Source organism: Monodelphis domestica, chromosome 4 (assembly GCF_027887165.1).
Source record: "Monodelphis domestica isolate mMonDom1 chromosome 4, mMonDom1.pri, whole genome shotgun sequence".
Lineage (NCBI taxonomy): Eukaryota > Metazoa > Chordata > Mammalia > Didelphimorphia > Didelphidae > Monodelphis > Monodelphis domestica.
Genome location: NC_077230.1, coordinates 294,857,463 through 294,879,531, shown reverse-complemented (window position 1 = coordinate 294,879,531; position 22,069 = coordinate 294,857,463). Strand labels below are relative to the sequence as shown.

General features: G+C 35.2%; 1 protein-coding gene across 3 annotated transcripts in view; it reads left to right on the top strand.

Moving 5' to 3' along the window:
- Positions 1-22,069, top strand: part of MIPEP (mitochondrial intermediate peptidase) — a 189,192-nt gene that overhangs the window by 80,136 nt on the left and 86,987 nt on the right. For all 3 annotated transcript variants that reach the window (XR_008911377.1, XM_056794692.1, XM_001375696.4), the window contains exons 15-16: positions 18,799-18,873; positions 20,758-20,877. Coding sequence is in view for 2 of the 3 variants with exons in the window: in XM_056794692.1 (XP_056650670.1) it covers positions 18,799-18,873; positions 20,758-20,877 (195 nt within the window). In the remaining variant the exon portion in view is untranslated. The remainder of the gene's footprint in view (positions 1-18,798; positions 18,874-20,757; positions 20,878-22,069) is intronic.

The following is a 22,069-nucleotide window of genomic DNA, read 5'->3' as shown; positions in this document are numbered from 1 at the left end:
GGATAGATTTGAACCTAGGGCCATTAGTCTCCAGGCCTAGTTCTTTACATGTTGAACTACCTAGCTGCCCTGGATGGTAAAATTTGGACCAGATAGTTGTAGTAGGTAGATTCACAACTGGATGAATAGCTGTATAAAAGTGTTGTTTCATGGATTGGCATCTACCTAGATGGTAATATCTAATTCAGGGGTCCCCAAACTTTTTACACAGGGGGCCAGTTTACTGTATTTCAGAATGTTGGAGGGCCGGACTATTAAAAAAAACAACAAAAAACTATGAACAAATCCCTATGCACACTTGCACATATCTTATTTTAAAGTAAAAAAACAAAATGGGGACAAATATAAAATTTAAAATAAAGAACAAGTAAATTTCAATCAACAAACTGACCAATATTTCACTGGGAACTATGGACCTGCTTTTGGCTGAGATGGGCAATGTCTGGTTCTATATTTGTCACTGTTTACCATAACAAGTGATGTAAGTGTGCATCAGTTAGTCTAGATCTGGTTGGAGATTTCAGATATTTCATTCTGGAAAAAGTCTGTTCACAGACATAATTGCTGCTAAAGATGGTTGCCATTTTGAGTGCATGGTTTGTGAGATTAGGATATGTCTTAGAGAGGAGAGATGCATAGAAATTAGGCAAGCTGCTTTACTTGAATGCATCTTTCAGAGAGTCACAATTTTGCAGTTCAGCCAGTCCCATTTGGTAAATTGTATCCACATTTTCAATGTTAATAGAAAATGGGTTATAGAAAAGCTGTATGTCCTGTTCATGGAGCTGAAGCTCTTTAAATCTGAATTGGAACTCCTTTTGCAACTTTTCCAGTGAATCTACACATGTTTCTTTTGGGAATGCAGTCAAGTGTTTTTCCGCTAACAGATTTTGAGTTAAGGGGAGATGGCAGAAATTTTCCTCCTTCACTTGTTTGATAAGGAAGCCTAATTTTACTTCAAATGCTTTCACATATGATTGCACATCACAGAGGAGCTTCCCTTTTCCTTGAAGTTGCACATTGAAACTGTTGAGTATCTCTGTTAACCTCTGTCAGAAAGGCAAGGTGCCATTTCCATTCTGCATCATTGAGCTCTGGTACTTCTTTGTTTTTTGAAAGCATAAAAGCTGTCATCTCTGGAAGTAAGTTATAGAAATGTCTCAAAATTCTCCCTTGACTCAGCCAGTGGACTTCTGTGTGGTACAGATTCATAGGCAACATTTAGCTCAGACAGAAATTCCTGAAATTGTCTGTGGTTTAGTGCATTAGCTCTAATGAAGTTAACACAAGATACCACAATTTTCATAACAGAGTCCCACTTTAGTGATTTACTACATAGCGATGCTTGTTGGTGTATGAGGCAGTGTATGGCTATTGAATGAGTGGTTACATTTGTCCATCTCTTGGTTAATGTGAGCAATTATTCCTTTCTTAGACCCCACCAGGGTAGGAGCACCATCAGTTGTCACACCAGTCCAGCTCAAATCCTTCACAGTTTGGGAAACCTTTTCATAGATATCCTCTCCTTCAGTTGTTTCTTTGATGCTTTGCAGTTTAGCAAGCTCTTCTGTGACTTCAAAATTGTCATTCATCCCATGAATAAAAATTAGAAGTCATGCAGAGTCACAAGCATCATTGCTCTTGTTGAGTGCCAAGGAAAATCAGAAAGTTTTCTTACAGAGTTTTGCAAATGATGATGTAAGTTGTCTTCCATTTATTCAATCCTTCATGTAATTGTAGATCCTAAAAGACTAACTGTACTAAATAAGTCTACTTTTTCTGGACACATCTCTTTGGCAACAGAAAGAAGGCACTTTTTAACAAATTCTCCCTCCACAAATGGTCTGCCAGTGCATGCTATTAGCTTAGCAACTTGAAAACTTGCTTGCAGTGATAAAATATTTAGCTGCTTCTGCTTCACAAAAGTATTTTACTGAGTTGTTAATGTATTTTTCAGTTTTAATATTTTATCTTTTCTCACATATCCGACTAAATCATATTTATCTTTATGTTGAGTTTGATAGTGTCAACGCAAATTGTATTCTTTGAACACAGCCCCTATATTCTGGCATATCAAACACGCAGCTCTTTCCTTGTACTGCATTAAAACATAATCATAAGTCCACTGTTCTTTGAATATCCTACACTCCAAATCAATTTTTTTCTCTTTCTTGACATCATTGTTTCCTCGAGATTCCAAATTGCTATTAGTAAAATATATATGTATGTATGTGTGTGTGTATATATATATATATACATATATATATATATACACACAGCCCTACAAAAACAATATACCAACAATAATTTTGCCCACTCAGAGGCATACAGACTGCACTACCCATCAATGCAACCTGATCTGTGTCCATCAATGCAGCCTTCCTAGTCTACATCATTTCAGTCTCACCAGTGGCCATATTGGTGGAACTCCATTTTTACCTCAGACTCACACTGGTGCAGTGCAGGAACCGGCACGATTACAGAGCTGGTTCCTCCCCCACTTTTCCAGTTCACACTATCCCTGTGTGAATCTCACTGTGATCTGTGAACTTACATAGGAATCTGATCGCATGGGTCCATGCAATCAGATTCCATGGCAGGAAAAAAGAAGGCATGACACTAGTGTGTGTCCTCTTGTGGTCCATATTTATGGATCTGTAATTATAGACCATAATAGGAAAAACACATGCCTCACTTCCCCCACATAGTACAATGGCCCCCATGTTCCCCCAGATGTACAACATTATGCCGTTATAATAGGGGCCATTATGTTGTGCATCTGGGGGATTGGGGGCCATTGTACTATCGTGTTATCCCCAAAGTAAGACACTATCTTATATTAATTTGAACCCCCCCCCCTCCAAAACAGGGGGTGTCTCATAAAACACTCAGTGGCAGTGGTGGGCTTCTCACAGTAAAGGCCTACCGCAGATGTCACAGGTCAGATCACTGCTATCTGATGTGTGTATACAGTACTGGAGACAGTGCTGGGCCTGTGACACTGTATACCACTGACTGAGATAGTGGAGGCTGCAGTGCTGGCTGTGGTAGGCCTGTCACACCTTGCACAGGCCCATTACTGCTACCACTATACCAGGCAGCAGTATACACAGGGTGGAATCCCCTCCCCCAGATCGCCGCTCACCATGCTGACGTCTTCCATTGTGCAGCCACATGATCCTTTGATTGGTGCCTCATTCTCATTCAGTTACTCTCAGAACAACCACGCAAAGGATTATGTCACCGGAAGTAGTACTGTACATGAGTGATGCTGCACTTTGCAGTGCCGCCACGTACTGTACTCCAGGAGCATCCTGTGCTCCTCTCACTGACCACCAATGAAATATTATATACTCTTTCTGCAAGTGTGGTGGGGGCCACAGTCTGGGGACACCTGATCTAATGGAATGTTACAGTGTGCTTGGCGTTGGTCTATTCAACATTTTTTTCAATGATTTGTATGGAGATATAGGAAGTATGCTTATCAGTTTAATATGTTAACACAAACCTGAGAACATAATATTGCAGAATACAGAATCAAAATTCAGCCATACTGACAAGTTTGAAACTAAAAGATTAAATTTTACAGTTAAATGCAGAAACTTACATTTAGATAAAGGAAAAATCATCTATATAGGTATTTGCCAGCAATTTTATAACACATAATGGGAAAAGGAAATCTGGTGGTTTGAATGATCTATACGTTTAATATTAGACAGTTGTCTGAGATGCATATTAAGAAGGCTAACTCAGTCTTATACTATTTTCACAGAAAGATGATATCCACATAATGGAAAATAATAGTCCCACTGTAGTTTGTACTGCTCCAACTATATCTTTAAGTATTCTCTTCAATACTGTGTTTTAAGAGAAGTATTATTAAATTCTACTAATGTCCTCATTGTACCTCATTTTGTAGTTCAAGTTTCCTTGAGTTCACAAAGACTATACTGAAGAAGTATAATTTCTGGAATATCTTACCAGGCGATGGGCTTTAAATACTAGCTCTTTGGTGGTCTTTGTGTCCATTGTCTGGGAACTAGCTAAAGTTTAAAAAGATTCATTAATGAACTTGCCATAGAATGATAAATAATTTGGTCCCACCAACTCTTGAAAACCATCTGCTAACTTCTAGAGCAGTTGTTGTCTGTGTTGGTGAATGTAATGACCACCCAGATAAAATTACAGGTCTCTAAGAATTTTGAAATATTGGTAAGCTAGAGAATACACATAAGAGAGATGCCAAGAAAATGAATGGCCTTGAAATGTAATATAAAAATGATAAAGAAACTGCATTCATTTTGAGTGGGAAAAGATGATTAAGGTTAGATATTATAGCTCTCTTGAAATATTTAAAGAACATTATGTGGAAGAAGGACCATGAGTGGAAATGGAATAAAATTTCAGTTCATCAGAAGAAAGAATTTTGAAGTAACTAGGGTTGTTCTACAGTGGAATGAGCTCCAATTCAAGTTGTGAACTTCCGATTATTGGGAGCTTTCATGCAGAAATTATATCATCTATCAGGGATATTATGCAGCATATTCTTATATGTGGTAGGAGTATAGATTAAATGACCTCCTAAAATCGGATGAGAACTTAGTGTATATCATCCTATTTCTTTTATATCTTCCCATGGTGCCTGACAATACTTTGAATGTAATATTAATCAACTGAACATGTAGCTTGTTTGAAAAATAGCTGTCTGAACCTCTCAACTCTAGATCATGTTATAGCTATAAAGCCACAATCTAAATTATGTCATGAAGAAGAGATTTTCATTCTTAAATTTTATAACTCATTGTTGGCATATGTGAACAATTTATTAAGAATCCTTTTTTTTATAAAGGTTCATGGAAAAGTGTATGGCCCCTTTTCAGAATCATGTTTTTAAATACATAAAGTAAAATACGATTACAAAAGAAACCAGTTATATTGATAATAAAGTGATCAGAATATTTAAAAATCAAAATCATGATTCCAGCCTAACAAACCCTCGCTTGGTAAATTTAATTAATCTATTAGTACTTATAAAAGTACTCACAGACATGAATATACCTTCAGATTGCAAATGTTCCAATGTTACATTGAAAGTTGTGAAAAATGCATTAAGTTTAAGAGTATAGTGTTGACTTTTCAAATATTGTTCCTTAAGTTTACAGTTCTGAACACTATAGGAAATTGTCTTGAAAGAATATATGTAGTGCTTCTGAAGACATAAATTTCACAAAATAAAAACACTTTAGAATAGTGAAATTTTGATTTAAGAAACTTATGTTTTTAGTATTGAATTTTTCTGTACTACTTCATTTCAAAGATCTGATTTTTCTGCCTTTGGATTGTGAAATAAAAGTTCATTCTTGTGCTTTTATTGCTGAACTTTTCTGTTTTGCATTGTGCCAAAGATTTGGTTTTCTACCTTGAGTTTGTGAAATTAAGCCTAAGGCTTATATTGCTTATTAAGTTTTAACTTCAAGGTACTTACAGGCTTGTTATGAATTCTCTCCTGTCAGTTTTTCTGAGAGGTTATGAATAGAAATTGGAAATAAACTTGTGTTACAACTAGAATCAAATAAGTTTGGACATGTTCATATAATTTTAGTAAATTTATCATCCTGTTAATGCTTCTCTGTTATGTGTGGGTATTTACTAGTAGTCTCTGTTAGGGAAGAATAGTTAAAACTATTAGATATTTTATCAATGCATTAAAATGTTTTCTAATTTTTAAAATGTATGATACCAAAATCTGGCTTAATTCTCAGTTTTGATTACTTTATTGAATTATTTGTTGGATAGTCACATGTTAGTACTTCTAAGGTTTCTTTCACCTAAGGATCTCAAAACACTTAATTTACTAATCTAGAAAACATCCTTGAGAAACAGGCATGTGTCAGGTAGTGTTATATTCATTTTGGAGATTGAGACATTGAAGCAATGTCTCCGTTCAGCCAAACAAACCCACTGTGGCTTGGCAAAATTAGTCATTTTCATTCTGTTCATGGTCTGCCTGTCACTGGCCAAGACAAACCAAACTGACTGGTTTTGTCACACTGAAATCCAGTTGTTTTTTTCTCCATGTGGACATGGGCGTTGATTTTAGTTCATTCGTACTCACAGACTGACAATGTAGAAGTCAGGTTAAACAACAAAGCTCCTGACTTCCAGTTCAGGCTCCATTCCTATGGAATCCTGGGCTTCATGCCCTTGCAGCGTTTTCTGATTTGTATTTGACCACGTCCCAACAAGTCTTACCTTAACTTCATTGTGTTCCCAGGGAATGTTTGTGGTTGGAGTTCTTGGAGTTCTTTAGGAGGATTTGGAGAATTATCATACCTGGTATTTCTACAAGGGAATTTCTTAATGTTTAATGTATTGACAACCTTTTTTATATAATAAGTACCTAATGACTTTGACAGAATATCTTCAGGTTATAGTACTTGGTTTGTGCCAAATTTTCAATAATCTTTGGTCAGAAAACTGAAATTACAAAAGGAATACTATGTTTATTGAGTTGACTTTAAGCAAAAACTTTAGAAATGAACATTTGGGGGGCCCAAGGAGGCTTTGCATTGATTTTGGACAACAAAAAGTTTTTTAAAGCATTTGTTTCCTTTCGCTTCATTCTTTATGCAACTTTGCTCTCAAATGGAAGAGCTTCTTCTCTTTCCTATTTTTTTGTGTGTGTTTTGTAAGAATAAACAAACTCTTCTCATTACTCATTGCATATGTTTACCCTGTAGAAAAAGTAGTCAGGAAAAGCACAACTTCCTTTCTTTAAAAAATGAAAGGGGGGGCGGAGTCAAGATGGCAGCTTAGCAAGCAGAAAAAGTTCAGACCTCCTGGAAGACCCTTCCTTACCTATACAGACTGAATGCTCCTAGGGCACCAAAATTCAATCTGAACAACAGGACAGAAGCGGAGAACCCTCCTTCTGGACGCAAATCAAAAGGTACGCCCCCCCAAAAGCCAGAATCCGAGAATACTCAGGGCTAAGGGGAAGGCAGAGCGAAGGTCCCAGGACCCCTCCCCCACAACCCAGAGGGCTGAGCCCCCAGCACCAGCGGGAACCTCTGAGCGGGCAAAGGTGCTGGTTTGCAGGGTCTACCTTGGGAGCAGTGGGGCGCCGGGCTCGGAGCATCCAGCTTGGACAGGAAGCCAGGGAGAAAAGGGCTGTGGCTGGGTCCCTCCATCTGGCTCCAGTCTCACCCTTGCCTCGGGCATATCCAGACCAATCCATTTGAACTAATCCCATCAGAACTCCACAGAGTTTAGGGAGGTGGGCAAAGGCACTTGTGGACAGCTGAGAAGCAGCTGGAGAGAACTGGAGAGAGCCTGGGCGGCCCAGCCTTCCAGGAGTCTTCAGAACCTCAGTGCTTCATACCACAAACAGCCCAACCCAATTGAACTCAATCCAATCAAAAGCCTCCAGAGGACAGGGAAGCTAACATTCCTCCCCTAGAGACTGTACCAAGAGATCTGACAAAGCTCCAAGAGGGGAGACTGACAGCCCCAAAACCAAAACAAAATGAAAGGAGCAAGAACACAGCCAAATACAGGGAGCAAAGAAGGGGTAAACTCGAGCAAACAACAGAAAAAGAAGAAAGAAATTACAATAGACAGCTTCTGCACACGTAATGAGCAAAGAGCGAATGAAACAGAGGGGGAGGACCCAGCAAAGAAAAAATCAGAAATCGCAGCGAATTGGATACAGGCTTTGGAAGAACTCAAAATGCAATTCAAAACACAATTAAGAGAGGCTGAAGACAATTGGGAAAAGAACTTAAAAACTAAGATAAGTCATCTGGAAACAGAAAATAGTGTCTTGAAAGCCAAAATCAACCAGCTGGAAAATGAGGCAAAGCAGATGAAAGATGAGGCAAAGCAGATGAAAGATGAGGTGAAGAAGATGAAAGATGACCTCCAAAGAAAATCCGACCAAAAGGAAAAGGAAGACCAAAAAACTAAGGATGAAATCCAGTCTTTAAGAACCAGAATACAACAACTTGAATCGAGCGACCTCACAAGGCAGTAAGACACTATAAAATAAAACCAAAAGAATGAAAAAATTGAGGAAAATATGAAGCATCTCATTCACAAAAAAGGATTTAGAAAATCGTTCAAGGAGAAATAATTTAAGAATTATTGGCCTACCAGAAGGCCATGACAAAAGAAAAAGCCTGGACATTATATTACAGGAAATTATTAAAGAAAACTGCCCCAAAATCCTTGAACAAGAGGGAAAAATGGAGATTCATAGAATCCACAGATCACCTCCTGTACTTAATCCCCAACTGACAACACCCAGGAATGTTATAGTCAAATTCAAGAACTATAAGACTAAAGAAAAGATATTACAAGCTGCCAAGAAGAAGTCATTTAGATACCAAGGAACCACAGTGAGGATAACTCAGGATCTAGCTGCATCCACACTGAAAAAAAGAAAGGCATGGAATATGATATTCCAGAAAGCAAGGGAACTAGGTCTACAACCAAGAATCAACTACCCAGCAAAACTGACTATATTCTTACAGGGGAAAGTATGGTCATTCAACAAAATAGAAGAATTTCAAGAATTCGTAAAGAAAAGACCAGACCTGAACAGAAAATTTGATGTCCAAGCACAGAACTCAAGAGAATCATCAAAAGGTAATTAAAAAAGAGGGGAAAAAAGAAAAACAAAAAAAATTTTTTAAGAGACTCAATAAGTTAAAATGATATGTATCCCTATAAGAAAAGAGGTCATTGGTAACTCTTAAAAACTGTTGTTATTAGCTGGGCAGCAAAAAGAAGTATACTTAGAGGGAACAGCAACAAACTGTATAGGATGAAAGGACAAGACATAAATAGGTATATAGATATATACATGCAAAAATACATACGCATGAGTATGTGTATATATATATATATATATATATAACTAGAGCTTAAAAATAGGTTAATATTAAAAGAAATGGGAAAAGAAACAAATGGGGGTAAATTTATATGTCATAAAGAAGCTCATGGTGGGAGGGGGGAGAACATCAATACACTGGAAGGGTAAAGAGGTCAGAGACAGGAAATACTCAACTTTTATGTGCTTTGAAAGTGACTCAAAGAGGGAAAAACAATCCAATCCATTGGGGGCAGAGAATAGATTTGCACCTATAGGGGGGTAGAAAGGGAAGTAAAATAAGGGTGGGAACAAGGGGGACTGTTCAAAAGCAAACATTGGTGTAGAAGGAAATAGTGAAAGAAGAAAAGGCAGGTAAAGGAGCAGAAATCAAAATGCTGGGAAATACACAGCTAGTAATCATAACTCTGAATGTGAATGGAATGAACTCACCCATAAAATGCAAGCGAATAGCAGAGTGGATTAGAGTCCAAAACCCTACCATATGCTGTCTACAAGAAACACATATGAGAAAGGTAGATACACATAGGGTGAAAGTAAGAGGGTGGAGCCAAATCTATTGGGCATCAACTGACAAAAAGAAGGAAAAAATGCAAAGGAAGGAGGACTTGCAGTCCCAGATCTCAAACTATACTATAAAGCAGTGGTTATCAAAACAATTTGGTACTGGCTAAGAGACAGAGAGGAGGATCAGTGGAATAGACTTGGCGTAAATGATCTCAGCAAGAGAGTTTATGAGAAACCCAAAGACCCCAGCTTTTGGGACAAAAATCCATTATTTGCTAAAAACTGCTGGGAAAATTGGAAGACAGTGTGGGAGAGATTAGGTTTGGATCAACACCTCACACCCTACACCAAGATAAATTCAGAATGGGTGAATGACTTGAACATAAAGAAGGAAACTATAAGTAAATTAGGTGAACACAGAATAGTATACCTGTTAGACCTTTGGGAAGGGAAAGATTTGAAAACCAAGCAAGACTTAGAAAGAGTCACAAAATGTAAGATAAATAATTTTGACTACATCAAATTAAAAAGTTTTTGTACAAACAAAACCAATGTAACTAAAATCAGAAGGGTAGCAACAAATTGGGAAACAATTTTCATAAAAACCTCTGACAAAGGTTTAATTACTCAAATTTACAAAGAGCTAAATCAGTTGTACAAAAAATTAAGCCATTCTCCAATTGATAAATGGGCAAGGGACATGAACAGGCAGTTCTCAGCCAAAGAAATCAAAACTATTAATAAACACATGAAAAAGTGTTATAATCAGAGAGATGCAAATCAGAACAACTCTGAGGTATCACCTCACACCTAGCAGATTGGCTAACATAACAGCTATGGAAAGTAATGAATGCTGGAGGGAATGTGGCAAAGTAGGGACACTAATTCATTGCTGGTGGAGTTGTGAATTAATCCAACCATTCTGGAGGGCAATTTGGAACTATGCCCAAAGGGCACTAAAAGACTGTCTGCCCTTTGGTCCAGCACTGCTGGGCTTGTACCCCAAAGAGATAATAAGGAAAAAGAATTGTACAAGAATATTCATAGCTGCACTCTTTGTGGTGGCCAAAAATTGGAAAATGAGGGGACGTCCTTCAATTGGGGAATGGCTGAACAAATTGGGGTATATGTTGGTGATGGAATACTATTGTGCTAAAAGGAATAATAAACTGGAGGAATTCCATGGAGACTGGAACAACCTCCAGGAAGTGATGCAGAGTGAAAGGAACAGAACCAGGAAAACATTGTACACAGAGACTGATACATTGTGGTACAATCGAAGGTAATGGACTTCTCCATTAGTGGCAATGCAGTGTCCCTAAACAATCTGCAGGGATCTAAAAAACACTCTCTACAAGCAGAAGATAAACTGTGGGAGTAAAAAACATGGATGAAAAGCAACTGCTTGACTACAGGGGTGGAGAGGATATGACTGAGGAGAGACTCTAAATGAACATTCTAATGCAAATACCAACAACATGGAAATGGGTTTGAATCAAGAACACATGTGATACCCAGTGGAATTGCGCATGGGCTATGGGAGAGGTGGTGGGAGGGAGGGGAAGGAAGAAAAGAAAATGATCTTTGTTTCCAGTGAATAATGTTTGGAAATGACCAAATAAAACGAAAAAAAGAAAGAAAGAAATGAAATGGGGGTATGTCAGAGGTAGTGACTTGAATTTCTCACAACTTGTAGGTACAGATACATGATCGTCTTGGCAGAACAAATGATTAAATTCTGTGCCATCAATATTTCAGTTGTAACTGGTAATGTTTCAAGTTAGGGAAGGAGACTGAGTAAATAGAAACATACATAATTGCTTCTCAATTTGTGAGTGATTGGAATATAGATATTCATAGCTTCCCTTAGTTCCTGGCAGCAGCAAATCTTTATAGCTTTTCAGAATCATAGTTTACTTAGTTATAAAAAGGAGAATAATACTATTTTCTAACCTTTGTCTTCTAAGCCATTCTGATTGTTTTTATATAAATGCTTTGGGCTTCTTACAGTTTGATACTTTGGAAAATTAGTCAGTCATTGGCATTTATTCAGTTCCAACTCTGGGTCATATTCTGTGTTATATGTTTGGAATGGGAAAAGAAAGTATTATTAGTTTTGCTACTGTTGGAGCAAAACAAAACCACTTTCACATCTCCAAATGCCTACTGGATATCTTAAACTGAAATTCCCATAGACATCTTAGACTTAAAATGTCCAAAACTGAACTCATTATCTTTTTTTCAAAATCCGTCGTTCTCATTTTCCTCTTATTGTCAAGGATATCGCCATTCTTCCAGTCACTCAGGCTCACATCGTAGTTATGATCCTCACTTTCTGACTCTATTATAACTATTGTATAGCTATAATATTATATTATAACTATTGTATAGGTAAGCCCTTACAAAGCTTAGGAATAAAAAAAGAGGGGGAGGACCCCATAGTGTATGAAAAAATCATTTGTAGTTGTAATCAACCAATGAAAGGTCTTTTCATAACATTTTGTGTAAGGATAAAGAATTTAAACTTAGAATACTAAGTAGATTGGTAAATGAATCTATTTAATGAATTAGTAGCATTGGCTGAGATAGAATACAGTATGTAGAAAAGTATGATAGGACTGTAGAACTTAGTTTGATTTAGGTAAGACTACTAAATTTAGCTTGAATTTTATTTTTTCTGGACACTTAATCATTCAAAATAATGGCAATTATCTCAAGTGAATTAAAGAAGCTACAAATTATATTATCAAAGATGTGAACTAAGTTGAATTAATGACATACATGAATTATTTATTGAATGTCTTTTTAACATCTAACTGTTGAGTATTTCTTTAAGTTCCAACTAAAATATCATCTTCTACAGAAGTCTTTCTGACTTCCCTTAATTCTAGTTATTTGATTATTTCCAATTTATACTCTAGTATGTGTGTATGTATATGTGTGTGTGTATATATATATCATACATATAATTTGTTTGTGCTAACTTTGTTTTCATGTTACCTTTCCCATTAGACTCTAAGCTCCTTGAGGGCAGGAACTATCTTTGCTCTTCTTTGTATTGTTAGTATTTAACACAGTGCCTGGCACATAGAAATTAAATCAGTCAATAAACCTTTATTAAGTGCCAGTTTTGTGCTAGGCATTGTGCTAATTGCTGGGATACAAAGAGAGAAAGAAGTTCATCTTATGGTACTTAAAATCTGAGACATAGTAGACACTTATAAATGTTTATTGAGTAACTATATGAGTGTAACTCAGTCATAAACATTGACTTTCTGATGGTTAGGTCTCCTTTTTTACAATATACTAAATTATACTTCTAATAACACCAATCAATCTAGACACTTAAGGTAAACTCCCTTGACAAGTCTCTATTATTTTAGGTTTATATATTCTCACTTAAAAAAAAGTTATTTACCCCTCATATTCTTATACTGTCCTTGAAGTAGGTCTCTACCAGGCTGTTAAGTAGGGGTTGTCTCCATAAAACCTACCTGGCTTTCTTTCTCCTGAGATTTAATTATAGCCATACATTTTCTGCTCCTTATTTTAAAGACAGATGCCTTTTTTTTGTTTTTTTAAACAGATTACTTGGTTTAGTAGATAATATTATATTCTGCTGTTAGATTAACTTTTCTTCTTTTTTTCTTGTTTTATTTCCTTCTGATCTACTCTAATACCCACCTCCTTTTTTGAAGTCATCTTCTACTTCTGGTATACTTAATAATTTTTGTTCAGGAAACCCCAAAGGGGGGGAAAAAGCAGATAGAATAAAGTAATGAGCAAAGAAAAACTTCTCATAAACTGAATCAACACTATCAGGTGGAGGAATCCCTTGATAAAACTCCACAACAAGACTACTGTCTGCTTTTTTTTATCTTTTAGGGTGTCTTTTTGAGATTTCTTCCCTTTTTTTCTGTTTTGTTTATTTTTAGTTTATAGTATTAGTCTAGCTGTTTTGGTGTCTTGAAGGACAACTAGACTTATATACAGCCTATTCTTTTTTTTTCTCACAGCTTTAAGAAAATCATAACCTCCTACTAACCACAGTATTCATCAAAGAAGACAACCTTAACTGAATATAGATATTATTCTCATATGTAGGTAATAACTTTAGGAATATTCACTCAAGTGATTGGCTAAAGTCTAGGAGCTTTACTTAGTTGAGGTATCTAATTTTGAAAAAAGAATTAGGATTCTAAAAAGCTGAAAGTGAAAGATTCAGAGTAGTATGGGTGGATATCAAGGTAGGCAGGTGGTTGGTATTTGGAGGTTCAAGTAGTTGTTTCTGGTACCCAACCACAGAAGAATGGGATTCAAGAGACAGGACTTCAGTCTCTGGAAAGACCTGAAATGGGACAAAAAAATAAGGCAGTACCTTTGTTCTTGGGGACCATCATGTACAAGAGGCTCAATGCAAAGCTCTTAGAAATTGGAAGCCAGGTATCCATGGTCAGGTATAACAGAACCAGATATATGGTAAAAGAGGAGAAAAAAACTTAACTTCCTGCAATACTACTGAGTCAAAAGATTTAAGGGGTCTTTTTTTTCTTCTGCCTGTGAGTTTGATACCCAAAGCCTTAGACAGGAGTAAATTTGCCAGAGGAATATGTGACCCCAGCTGAGGTTACTGGAGGAATTTAGGGCCAGAACCATTGTTGATCATCAAAGTATCACTTCATATTTTTTAGTAAAGATTTTAATAATATCTTGTTAGTGTCTCAAAGATATACGGATCAGCAAATAGTTCATTTCAAACCTTTTCTTTCTTTAAACCTCAGGTAATAGGGGTTCAGGTGGTACTATTTATGTTAAATTTGAAATGTGAAGACTTAATACTCTGACATAATCATTTTATTTCATTTTATTCATTAAAGCACCACCGAAAGGTATCAAGATCAGGACCAGTCTTGTCTAGATAGGAAACTCCAGATGAAAGACTCAGTATCTGATGACCAATTCTTCTTAAAGTGAGAGAAAGCATGTTCTAGAAGTGAGTGAATTATAAAACTTCATGAAATTTCACAGGCAGAGGAAGACATGTTCATTTTTATTCAGATCATATTGAAAAGCTCTAGACCAGTTTCCCAAACTTTTCCATTAAACTCTAGCGTTCTGTACAATACAATAGGAGTATAGCTTCTTTGAGAATATTTTTGGGCTAATCATATTTCTCCCTCTACAATACTAAGTATGAAGTTATAAATATTACAACATTTATGTGCAACAATATTTTCAGTATGAAAATTGCTTAATTTTCTAAATTTCTCTTTAAAACTTCCTTGATACCCTTTTTATCCTGGGCATATCCCATACTCTTTGATTCTACAGACCAGCTATTAGGGATTCTGTCAATATATTTCAAACCCCTATAATTTTCCATCACCATATATGTTTGGTAAATATTGTTCTAGATGCTACTGTTAATTTTCATGCCCACAATACATCTTTTTCTAAAACAATGTGAATTAGGAGATAAACATCTTTTGGGGTTAAGTGTATGGCACTGTTTTGAACCTTGTCATCCTTCTAAAATATCACAAAGTACAAGAAGGCACCTGTAAGAAGGTATTTCCATACTTTTGTGGTTCAGTGTGCAAGGTACTATTGAAAGTGGCATAGTGAGAATGATATCCATCCACAAGCCCTATTTTCTAAACCTTAAAATCTCTATAAAAATACACACATATATGTATACATATATATAAAACAGAAAAATATAATAAAGCATGAGTAGATAGTATTTGTAGTACAAACATGTCCAAAGTAAATGTCTGCTATAGAAAGTATTCATTGATTCATTGAGAATACCAGTGTGACTTCCAAATTCAGATGATGTAGTGATGACAACTTCAATCCTCAGCTCTCTTATCTTTTAAAAGAATATTCTGTGGTGAATGCTGGATTTATGTACCTATTTAAATGATGGAAGACTGATTTGGTTATTAAGTATTCTAGTATGATAGTCACAGAATTTTCAGCTTGAAAGGACTTTAGTCTAAACTCCCTCATGTTAGACATGGGGAAACTAGGACCCTAGAGAGGGATAAATGACTTGTTTATGATCTTACAGTTTGTTAGTGGCAGAACTCAAAGTAGAACTCTTGTTTTAGCTCATTGTCTAGTATTATTTCCACTATATTTTACTGTTTTAGATTATACATAGGCTGCTCTCCTGTTTTGGCAAAGCATTAGATCTTTCTAATTCATATAATTATGATTGTACTTTGGATGCCACCAGATTCATGTTACTTTAAATTTTTTTATAAATTAGAAAATAACAGGGTTATTTGAAAACAATTGAGATAGCAACATGTCATTTATTGCTGTGGAAGAAATTTGGAGGTCATTGGGTGGTAGCATTCCCTACCTTGAAAAAAGTAGATTAAAAATGCGGTAGAATTAGATATACCCTGCAACTGAATATTGAAAGGTAAGTAGACAAATGACAATAGCACAAGTTAGTTAACCACTTTTGTTTGACTTTCAAAAATCCATCAGGGTTATTAAGAGTTTGGAGAGCCAAAGTATTCTTGTATTATGTCCTGGAAGAAGTTGGAGAAGACCCTGAGCCTTAGTGTTCCACTATTTAGCATTTCATTTTCCTCCACCCTCAGAATACAGCTTTAGAGGTAATGTGATAATAATGAATAATAATGCTGGAATTTACTAGGCAAATGTTATAAAACACAAAGAATACTGAATTTGGAATACTTGATTTCTAATCCTAGATCTGTTGCTTTTTAGCTTTGTGAACATAAGAATGTCTTATTCTTTTCCGACTTCTGTTTCCTTATCATTAGAAGGAGGGGATTACATTCTAAAATCTCTAAAGCTTTTTCCAGCTCTCAGTTTTTAGATTCTGTAATTTTAATACAGTGTTTAGATATAGGAAGAATTTATGGGGAAAACTTGAGGATCTCTATGTACACTGACTTGCCTGGCTTTTCATTTGGTACTGATGAGTGGAGTGTTTAAAGAGTAACTATTAACTATGAGTGTTTTGATTAGCCTCATTTTAAGATAAGCCTCACACACTGTTGATGTTATTTTCCCTCCCTAGCAAAGAAAGTTCATTTGAGTCAGGGGCATTCATCCTCTCAAACCCTTTTCTTCCTGGTTGGGTTGAGTTGAGTTAGTCAGTTAAGAGAGTTGGCTTATTTGAAGCCAGGCACTTAATTTGTAGGGTGGAAGTTCAATGATAGTCTGACTATTGGGTGTATGTGATGTGACTGTTTCTCTTGGAAGAAGAATGAATGCTTAGGTGTGCAGGGAACAACCTTAGAGATGAGTACAATACTGTCTTTGCCAGAATATTATCTAAAATAAAATTATTTAGTTACACCTCTTTTTATGACTGGTGGCTGCTTTGCTCCTTTACTGTTGCTTACCATAGAGTAACCTAGATAGCTACCATACCTTATATATGAACTTTATTATTCATTGCTCAAAATCAGAATCAACCACATTATTTTTACTCACTTAACTCATCTTTTGCTTGGCATGGATCACATGGTACATGTGGATGGTACAAACTTTTATTTTTTAAAACTATAGCCTCAAGGTTTCCTTATGGTATCTTTTTTCCTAACTAAAATTTTTAATATTTTTACTGTTATAGGAACTATACATATGACTGTATTTGAAAGTTGTGTTGTATTAGTTTGCAGTCACTTCAACACATTATAAAATTTGAGTCTTAAGTTTAGGAGCCTGTAATAAAAAACATCTGTGCTACTCAGAAGACATTACTACTTTTGACATTATAGTAAGAGTTGGATTATTTGATTACCATGACTGATCAATAAAGCAATATTTATGGAGGAATATGTTGACTGGGAAATAATTTTTCTTGCACAAAGATGAATTTTAAATAGTAATATTAAAAATTTAGCCTGCAAACGTCCCTTTTTGAAATCTATAGTCTATATACAACCTAAAAAGGAAATAGTTTCTATAAAATTTAGGCTATCATTTATATTATTTTATTTTTAAACCGTTACCTTGTCTTAGAACCTGGTTCTAAGGCAAAAGAGTGGTAAGGGCTAAGCAATTGGGGTTAGGTGGCTTGCCCAGAGTCACATAAGCTAAGAAGTGTTGAGGTCCAGATTTGAACACAGAACTTCCTGCCTCCAGGCTTGGCTCTCTATCCATTGAGCCTCTTAGATGCCCCATTATTTGTGTTATTTTACAACAGAAGATGTTATCTACAGATTGAGAACAGTACTGCTCTCCATTCATAGAGTTTTGGTACATTTCTGCTTTCTAGCATTTAACTTATGTAGAAATAGCATATCTTTGTTTAAGTTTAAAGATGTTCCCTGTCTACCATATAAAGGCATTGCCACTTTATTTCCATGTAATTGTGATGTAGTAATTCATTAGATAGTGACCTCTTTGTCTTCCAAACTCCTCATTTGATCCTTTTTTCACTTCTGTGTATTATTCAGTAATTTTTCTTGTATATTATATGTAGAGATTTTTCTACCCCAGCCAACATGTTAGTTTTTTAATAGTGAAGAACAGACCATGTGTTTTACTTGTACTCCCTTGAGTAATCCTGAAATAAATCTCATAGCTATATAATTGTCTGCATTCCTACACATTGTGCTATGTATTTTGTGCCAAGACATATGGCCTCATGCTTCTCCCAACAGATATTCATTGTCTGCATCTTGAGATGGCATTTTGATGCTACTCATCCCCCCCCCCCCATCCCTTCTTTTCTACCTTAGTTCTGTATTATTACTGGTTGCTATCACATGTTTTTCTTTAGCATGTTGTCTTGGAAATTTTTATTTAATATTTATTTAATATATCCTGTGAAAATATCAGCAATTGACTCTGCAGGTCTATTTATTTCTAATTTTAAGCATAGTTGTCCAAAGTAGTACCTTTTATATAGATATAATAATGTGAAATGTTAAATAAATGCCAACTAATTTATATTAATAAACCTATAGCTTGTACTTTGGAATTTGTTGTTCAGTCATTTCAGTTATGTCTGACTCTGTGACTACATTTGAGATTTTCTTGACAAAGTATACTGGAATGGTTTGCCATTTCCTTCTCCAGCTCATTTTACAGATTAGGAACTGAGACAAGTAGGGTTAAATGACTTGGCCATGGTTAAACACAGCTTATTAAGTATCTGAGGTCAGATTTGAATTCACAAAGATAAGTCTTCCTGACTTCTTCCTAGCTGCCATATATTGGATGGACTAGATGAATAAAATAGACTTCCTCAGATCAATAATAATTAGTTTATTTCTAAGGAGGAATATAATTTATTTAACCAATTTCTAGTATGCAGTTTTTTTATTTGTTGTGCTTTTTAGATCCTGACTTATAAGCATATACATAGTACAATGAATTTTACTTTTGGTAATTTTTTTTTCAAGCCATTACCAAAAAATATGGTGTCTCGACTCTGTGAATCCAAAAAAGTCTGTGCTGCAGCTGATATGCAACTTCAGGTATGTATTACATCCTTTTTTTCTATAGTAAGTCAGAGTAATTATCCCAAATAGACATAAACCTTATAGTTTCTTTTATTCATTTCCTTTTATTTGATGTATTTTTTCAGGTCCTCATTCAAAAGTATATGTTGTCCATGTACTTGTATATGAAGTTTTAAATTTACATAATTAATTTCAATTAATTATGTATTTCTTGTATTAGGCTTATATTTAGATTTTGAATCTGTTGATTTACATGAATCTATTAAAAGTATTCTGATAAGTATGGTGGGCTCACAGAAACATTTAATCTTCCTGGGGCCAGGGACAGTCATCGTTATCCTCTAAAGCCTGCTATACATTGATCATTTTTACCTTCCAAATGTTTGAGAGAAGCACACACAGTGCACAGTACATTATAATAAGACTGTATAGCTCTTGAAGCTATTAAATGAGTTGTAGATACTATATGGAATCTAGGATCAGTCCCAAAGCATTATCTGTTTATAGCAGTTGAGCTATAACTTCTCTGGGGAGATAAATTTTCCACATTATAGCTTTTAACTAGTCTGAAAACTTCATGTTATAGAAGAAGATACTGGGACCTGTGGTATTAAGTGATTGCCCTTGATCACACAATTATAGATTCAAGAACCAAGATTTGCACCCAGGTTCTCTGACTCTAGATCTAGTTCCACTTTGTCCCAGTATAGAAGAGAGAATCAAAAGTTTGTGGTGAACTGCAGCTGTATGGTTAGACAAAGTCAATATTTATATTTAGGAAATGTCTGCATTTTAGTTGGTGAAAGCTCAAATTTAGTTTAGACCTATAATCCTATATCTAGATCAAGCCAGAAGCTAGGAGTTATTTAGAATTTTTATTTTATCCAAACTAATCCCTTTTCCCTTTCAAGTTAACAGCTGCACATTCTCTACAAATCCCAGATCTATCTTGGCTAGATAAGGGTCTCAAGCACAACATTTTTCATGACAGAATTTCATTTAGAATACAGAATAGAATTTTCTATTTCTTTGCCTTAGTGCTACTCTGAGGTTTAATAGATATTTAAGTAAAAAATATATATATATTTTTTGTTCCAGTTTAAGTCTGAAGTGCAGTTTCACAAAGCTCTGAACGCATCAGACTTAATTTTCTTGGAAATGTACTTTCTCTACTCTTCAATTGTTTTAATTATATATATCCTGTCCTTGCTTCTATATTCAGAGGTGGTCATTTCCTTCCTGGCCATCCAATTAAGTAAGAATTCCATTTAGGTAGTACTTGCTTCCTTTGTAGCCTTCTGATACCAGGTACTCTTGCTCTATTTGCCTTTCTTTGCCATATCTTCAACAGTTACGTCACAATCCTTTTTAATTTCTGAAGACCAAACACTAGATCATGATTTCTCTTTCATTTCACTTTCCTTTATTAAGTATTTTGTCACCTCGGTACATGGACACTCAGTCATCTCATTTCAAAAATACTAAAATTACAGGAAGAAGTTTTATAGGCTTTCCTCTATCCCATAAGGTCACAAGCTGTAGCTCTATGTTTTCTCACACTTTCAACAACTTAAATGTTGGCAAATCTCCAATCTTGTGGTTATAAACTTATTTTGATATATAATATAAAGAGGACTATACTCATTCTAAGATTCAAGGATTTATAATGTATACAGTTGTTAATCTTGAGAATGCTAATAATGTTACTATAACCATTAACATGAGTAAATAAGTACAGCTACTTATATTTAGTATGAAAATGTCTTGGCATTTATATTTGGGTAGTCATTTTCAACTGTTATTTATCTTTTTTGATTCTGCTGTTTTATAATTTGGTAAACCACATCTTAAATGTCAGAACTATATCCCAAAGCCAAATATATGTTTTTCTTTTTCTAGGTCTTCTATGCAGCTTTGGATCAAATCTACCATGGGAAGCATCCCTTAAAGAGGTCAACCACAGACATTTTAAAGGAAACACAGGAGAAATTTTATGGCCTCCCTTATGTACCAAATACTGTGAGTGCTGAATTTTAACACTGCACTTTAAAAATCTGAAATTCTCTTTTTAAAGCAGAGAGTGGGTAGGCTATCATTACCTTTTGACCCACAAAAACATAAATCTAAGAACATTTCATGGAAAATGTATAACTCATAAAATCAAAATCTCTGACATTTAAAAACCTGACAGTTCTAAAAAGTCTATTTCATCTAGGAATATATTTACTTGACTTCTAAGACAGTGACAGAAATTCATCACTAGAGTTAATTTATGTTTTTCCTTTCATTTCCATTCATTTATTCATGTCATTATTGAAAAAAATAGTTCTTTACTGATAAAAAGACGAAGACTGATTAAGTTCTAATTATTATTAGTAGTAGTAAGGTATCTTTTTTTTTTTTTAACTGCAGCACCTGGCTCTGCCAGTTATCAATTGTGTGACTTTGGGTGAGCCTCTTAACATCCTAGAGGACCTCAGTTTCTTCATCTTTATAATGTCAGATAAAACTAGATAATCTTTTCTATCCTTTTTAAAAGGTCTTGAAATCTGTTTGGTAACATTAGATATTGGAATGGATTTTAGTAAGCATGTTTATTAGTAAGATTAGTGAGGGAGTCAAATATATTTGTATATTTCTTTGTTATGTAGATTCTGCTTTTGAAACACATCACAAAATACTTTTGTCTACTTTGAATATATAATAAGAAAGAGATTTCATTACATTCCTTTTCAGAAGTTTTGTAATTCTTATCTGACCCAAAAGCAAGCTTTCTGGTCATTGTTGACTTATTTATGATCTTTTTTTTTCCCCATTGCTAGACCCGAATACTCTGAATATAGCAAATTTAGTTTTTGGCTCTGTGTTGATGGGAGAAAACAGTTCTATGTATGAATGAAGATGGCCTATAATCCATATATCTTAGGCTTTAAATCCATTTTTTTGTGCACTATAGTATTGAATATGAATGTGTCTATGCCTGATGTTCTGAGCATTCAGAAGACTTGAAACAAAATAACAAAGCCATATTATGAAGGCCCAGATCAAGAGAATCTAGAAAGCCCCTATGATTCATTAAGAAGCAAGTGAATTCATCTGTACACACACTCATTCTCTCATCTTTTTCTGTAGCTTACTCCTTTCCCAGGAGCCTGCATAGAGTTTGGAAAAGACCATTATTACTTGTTACTGTATTTAGTATATAGTACCT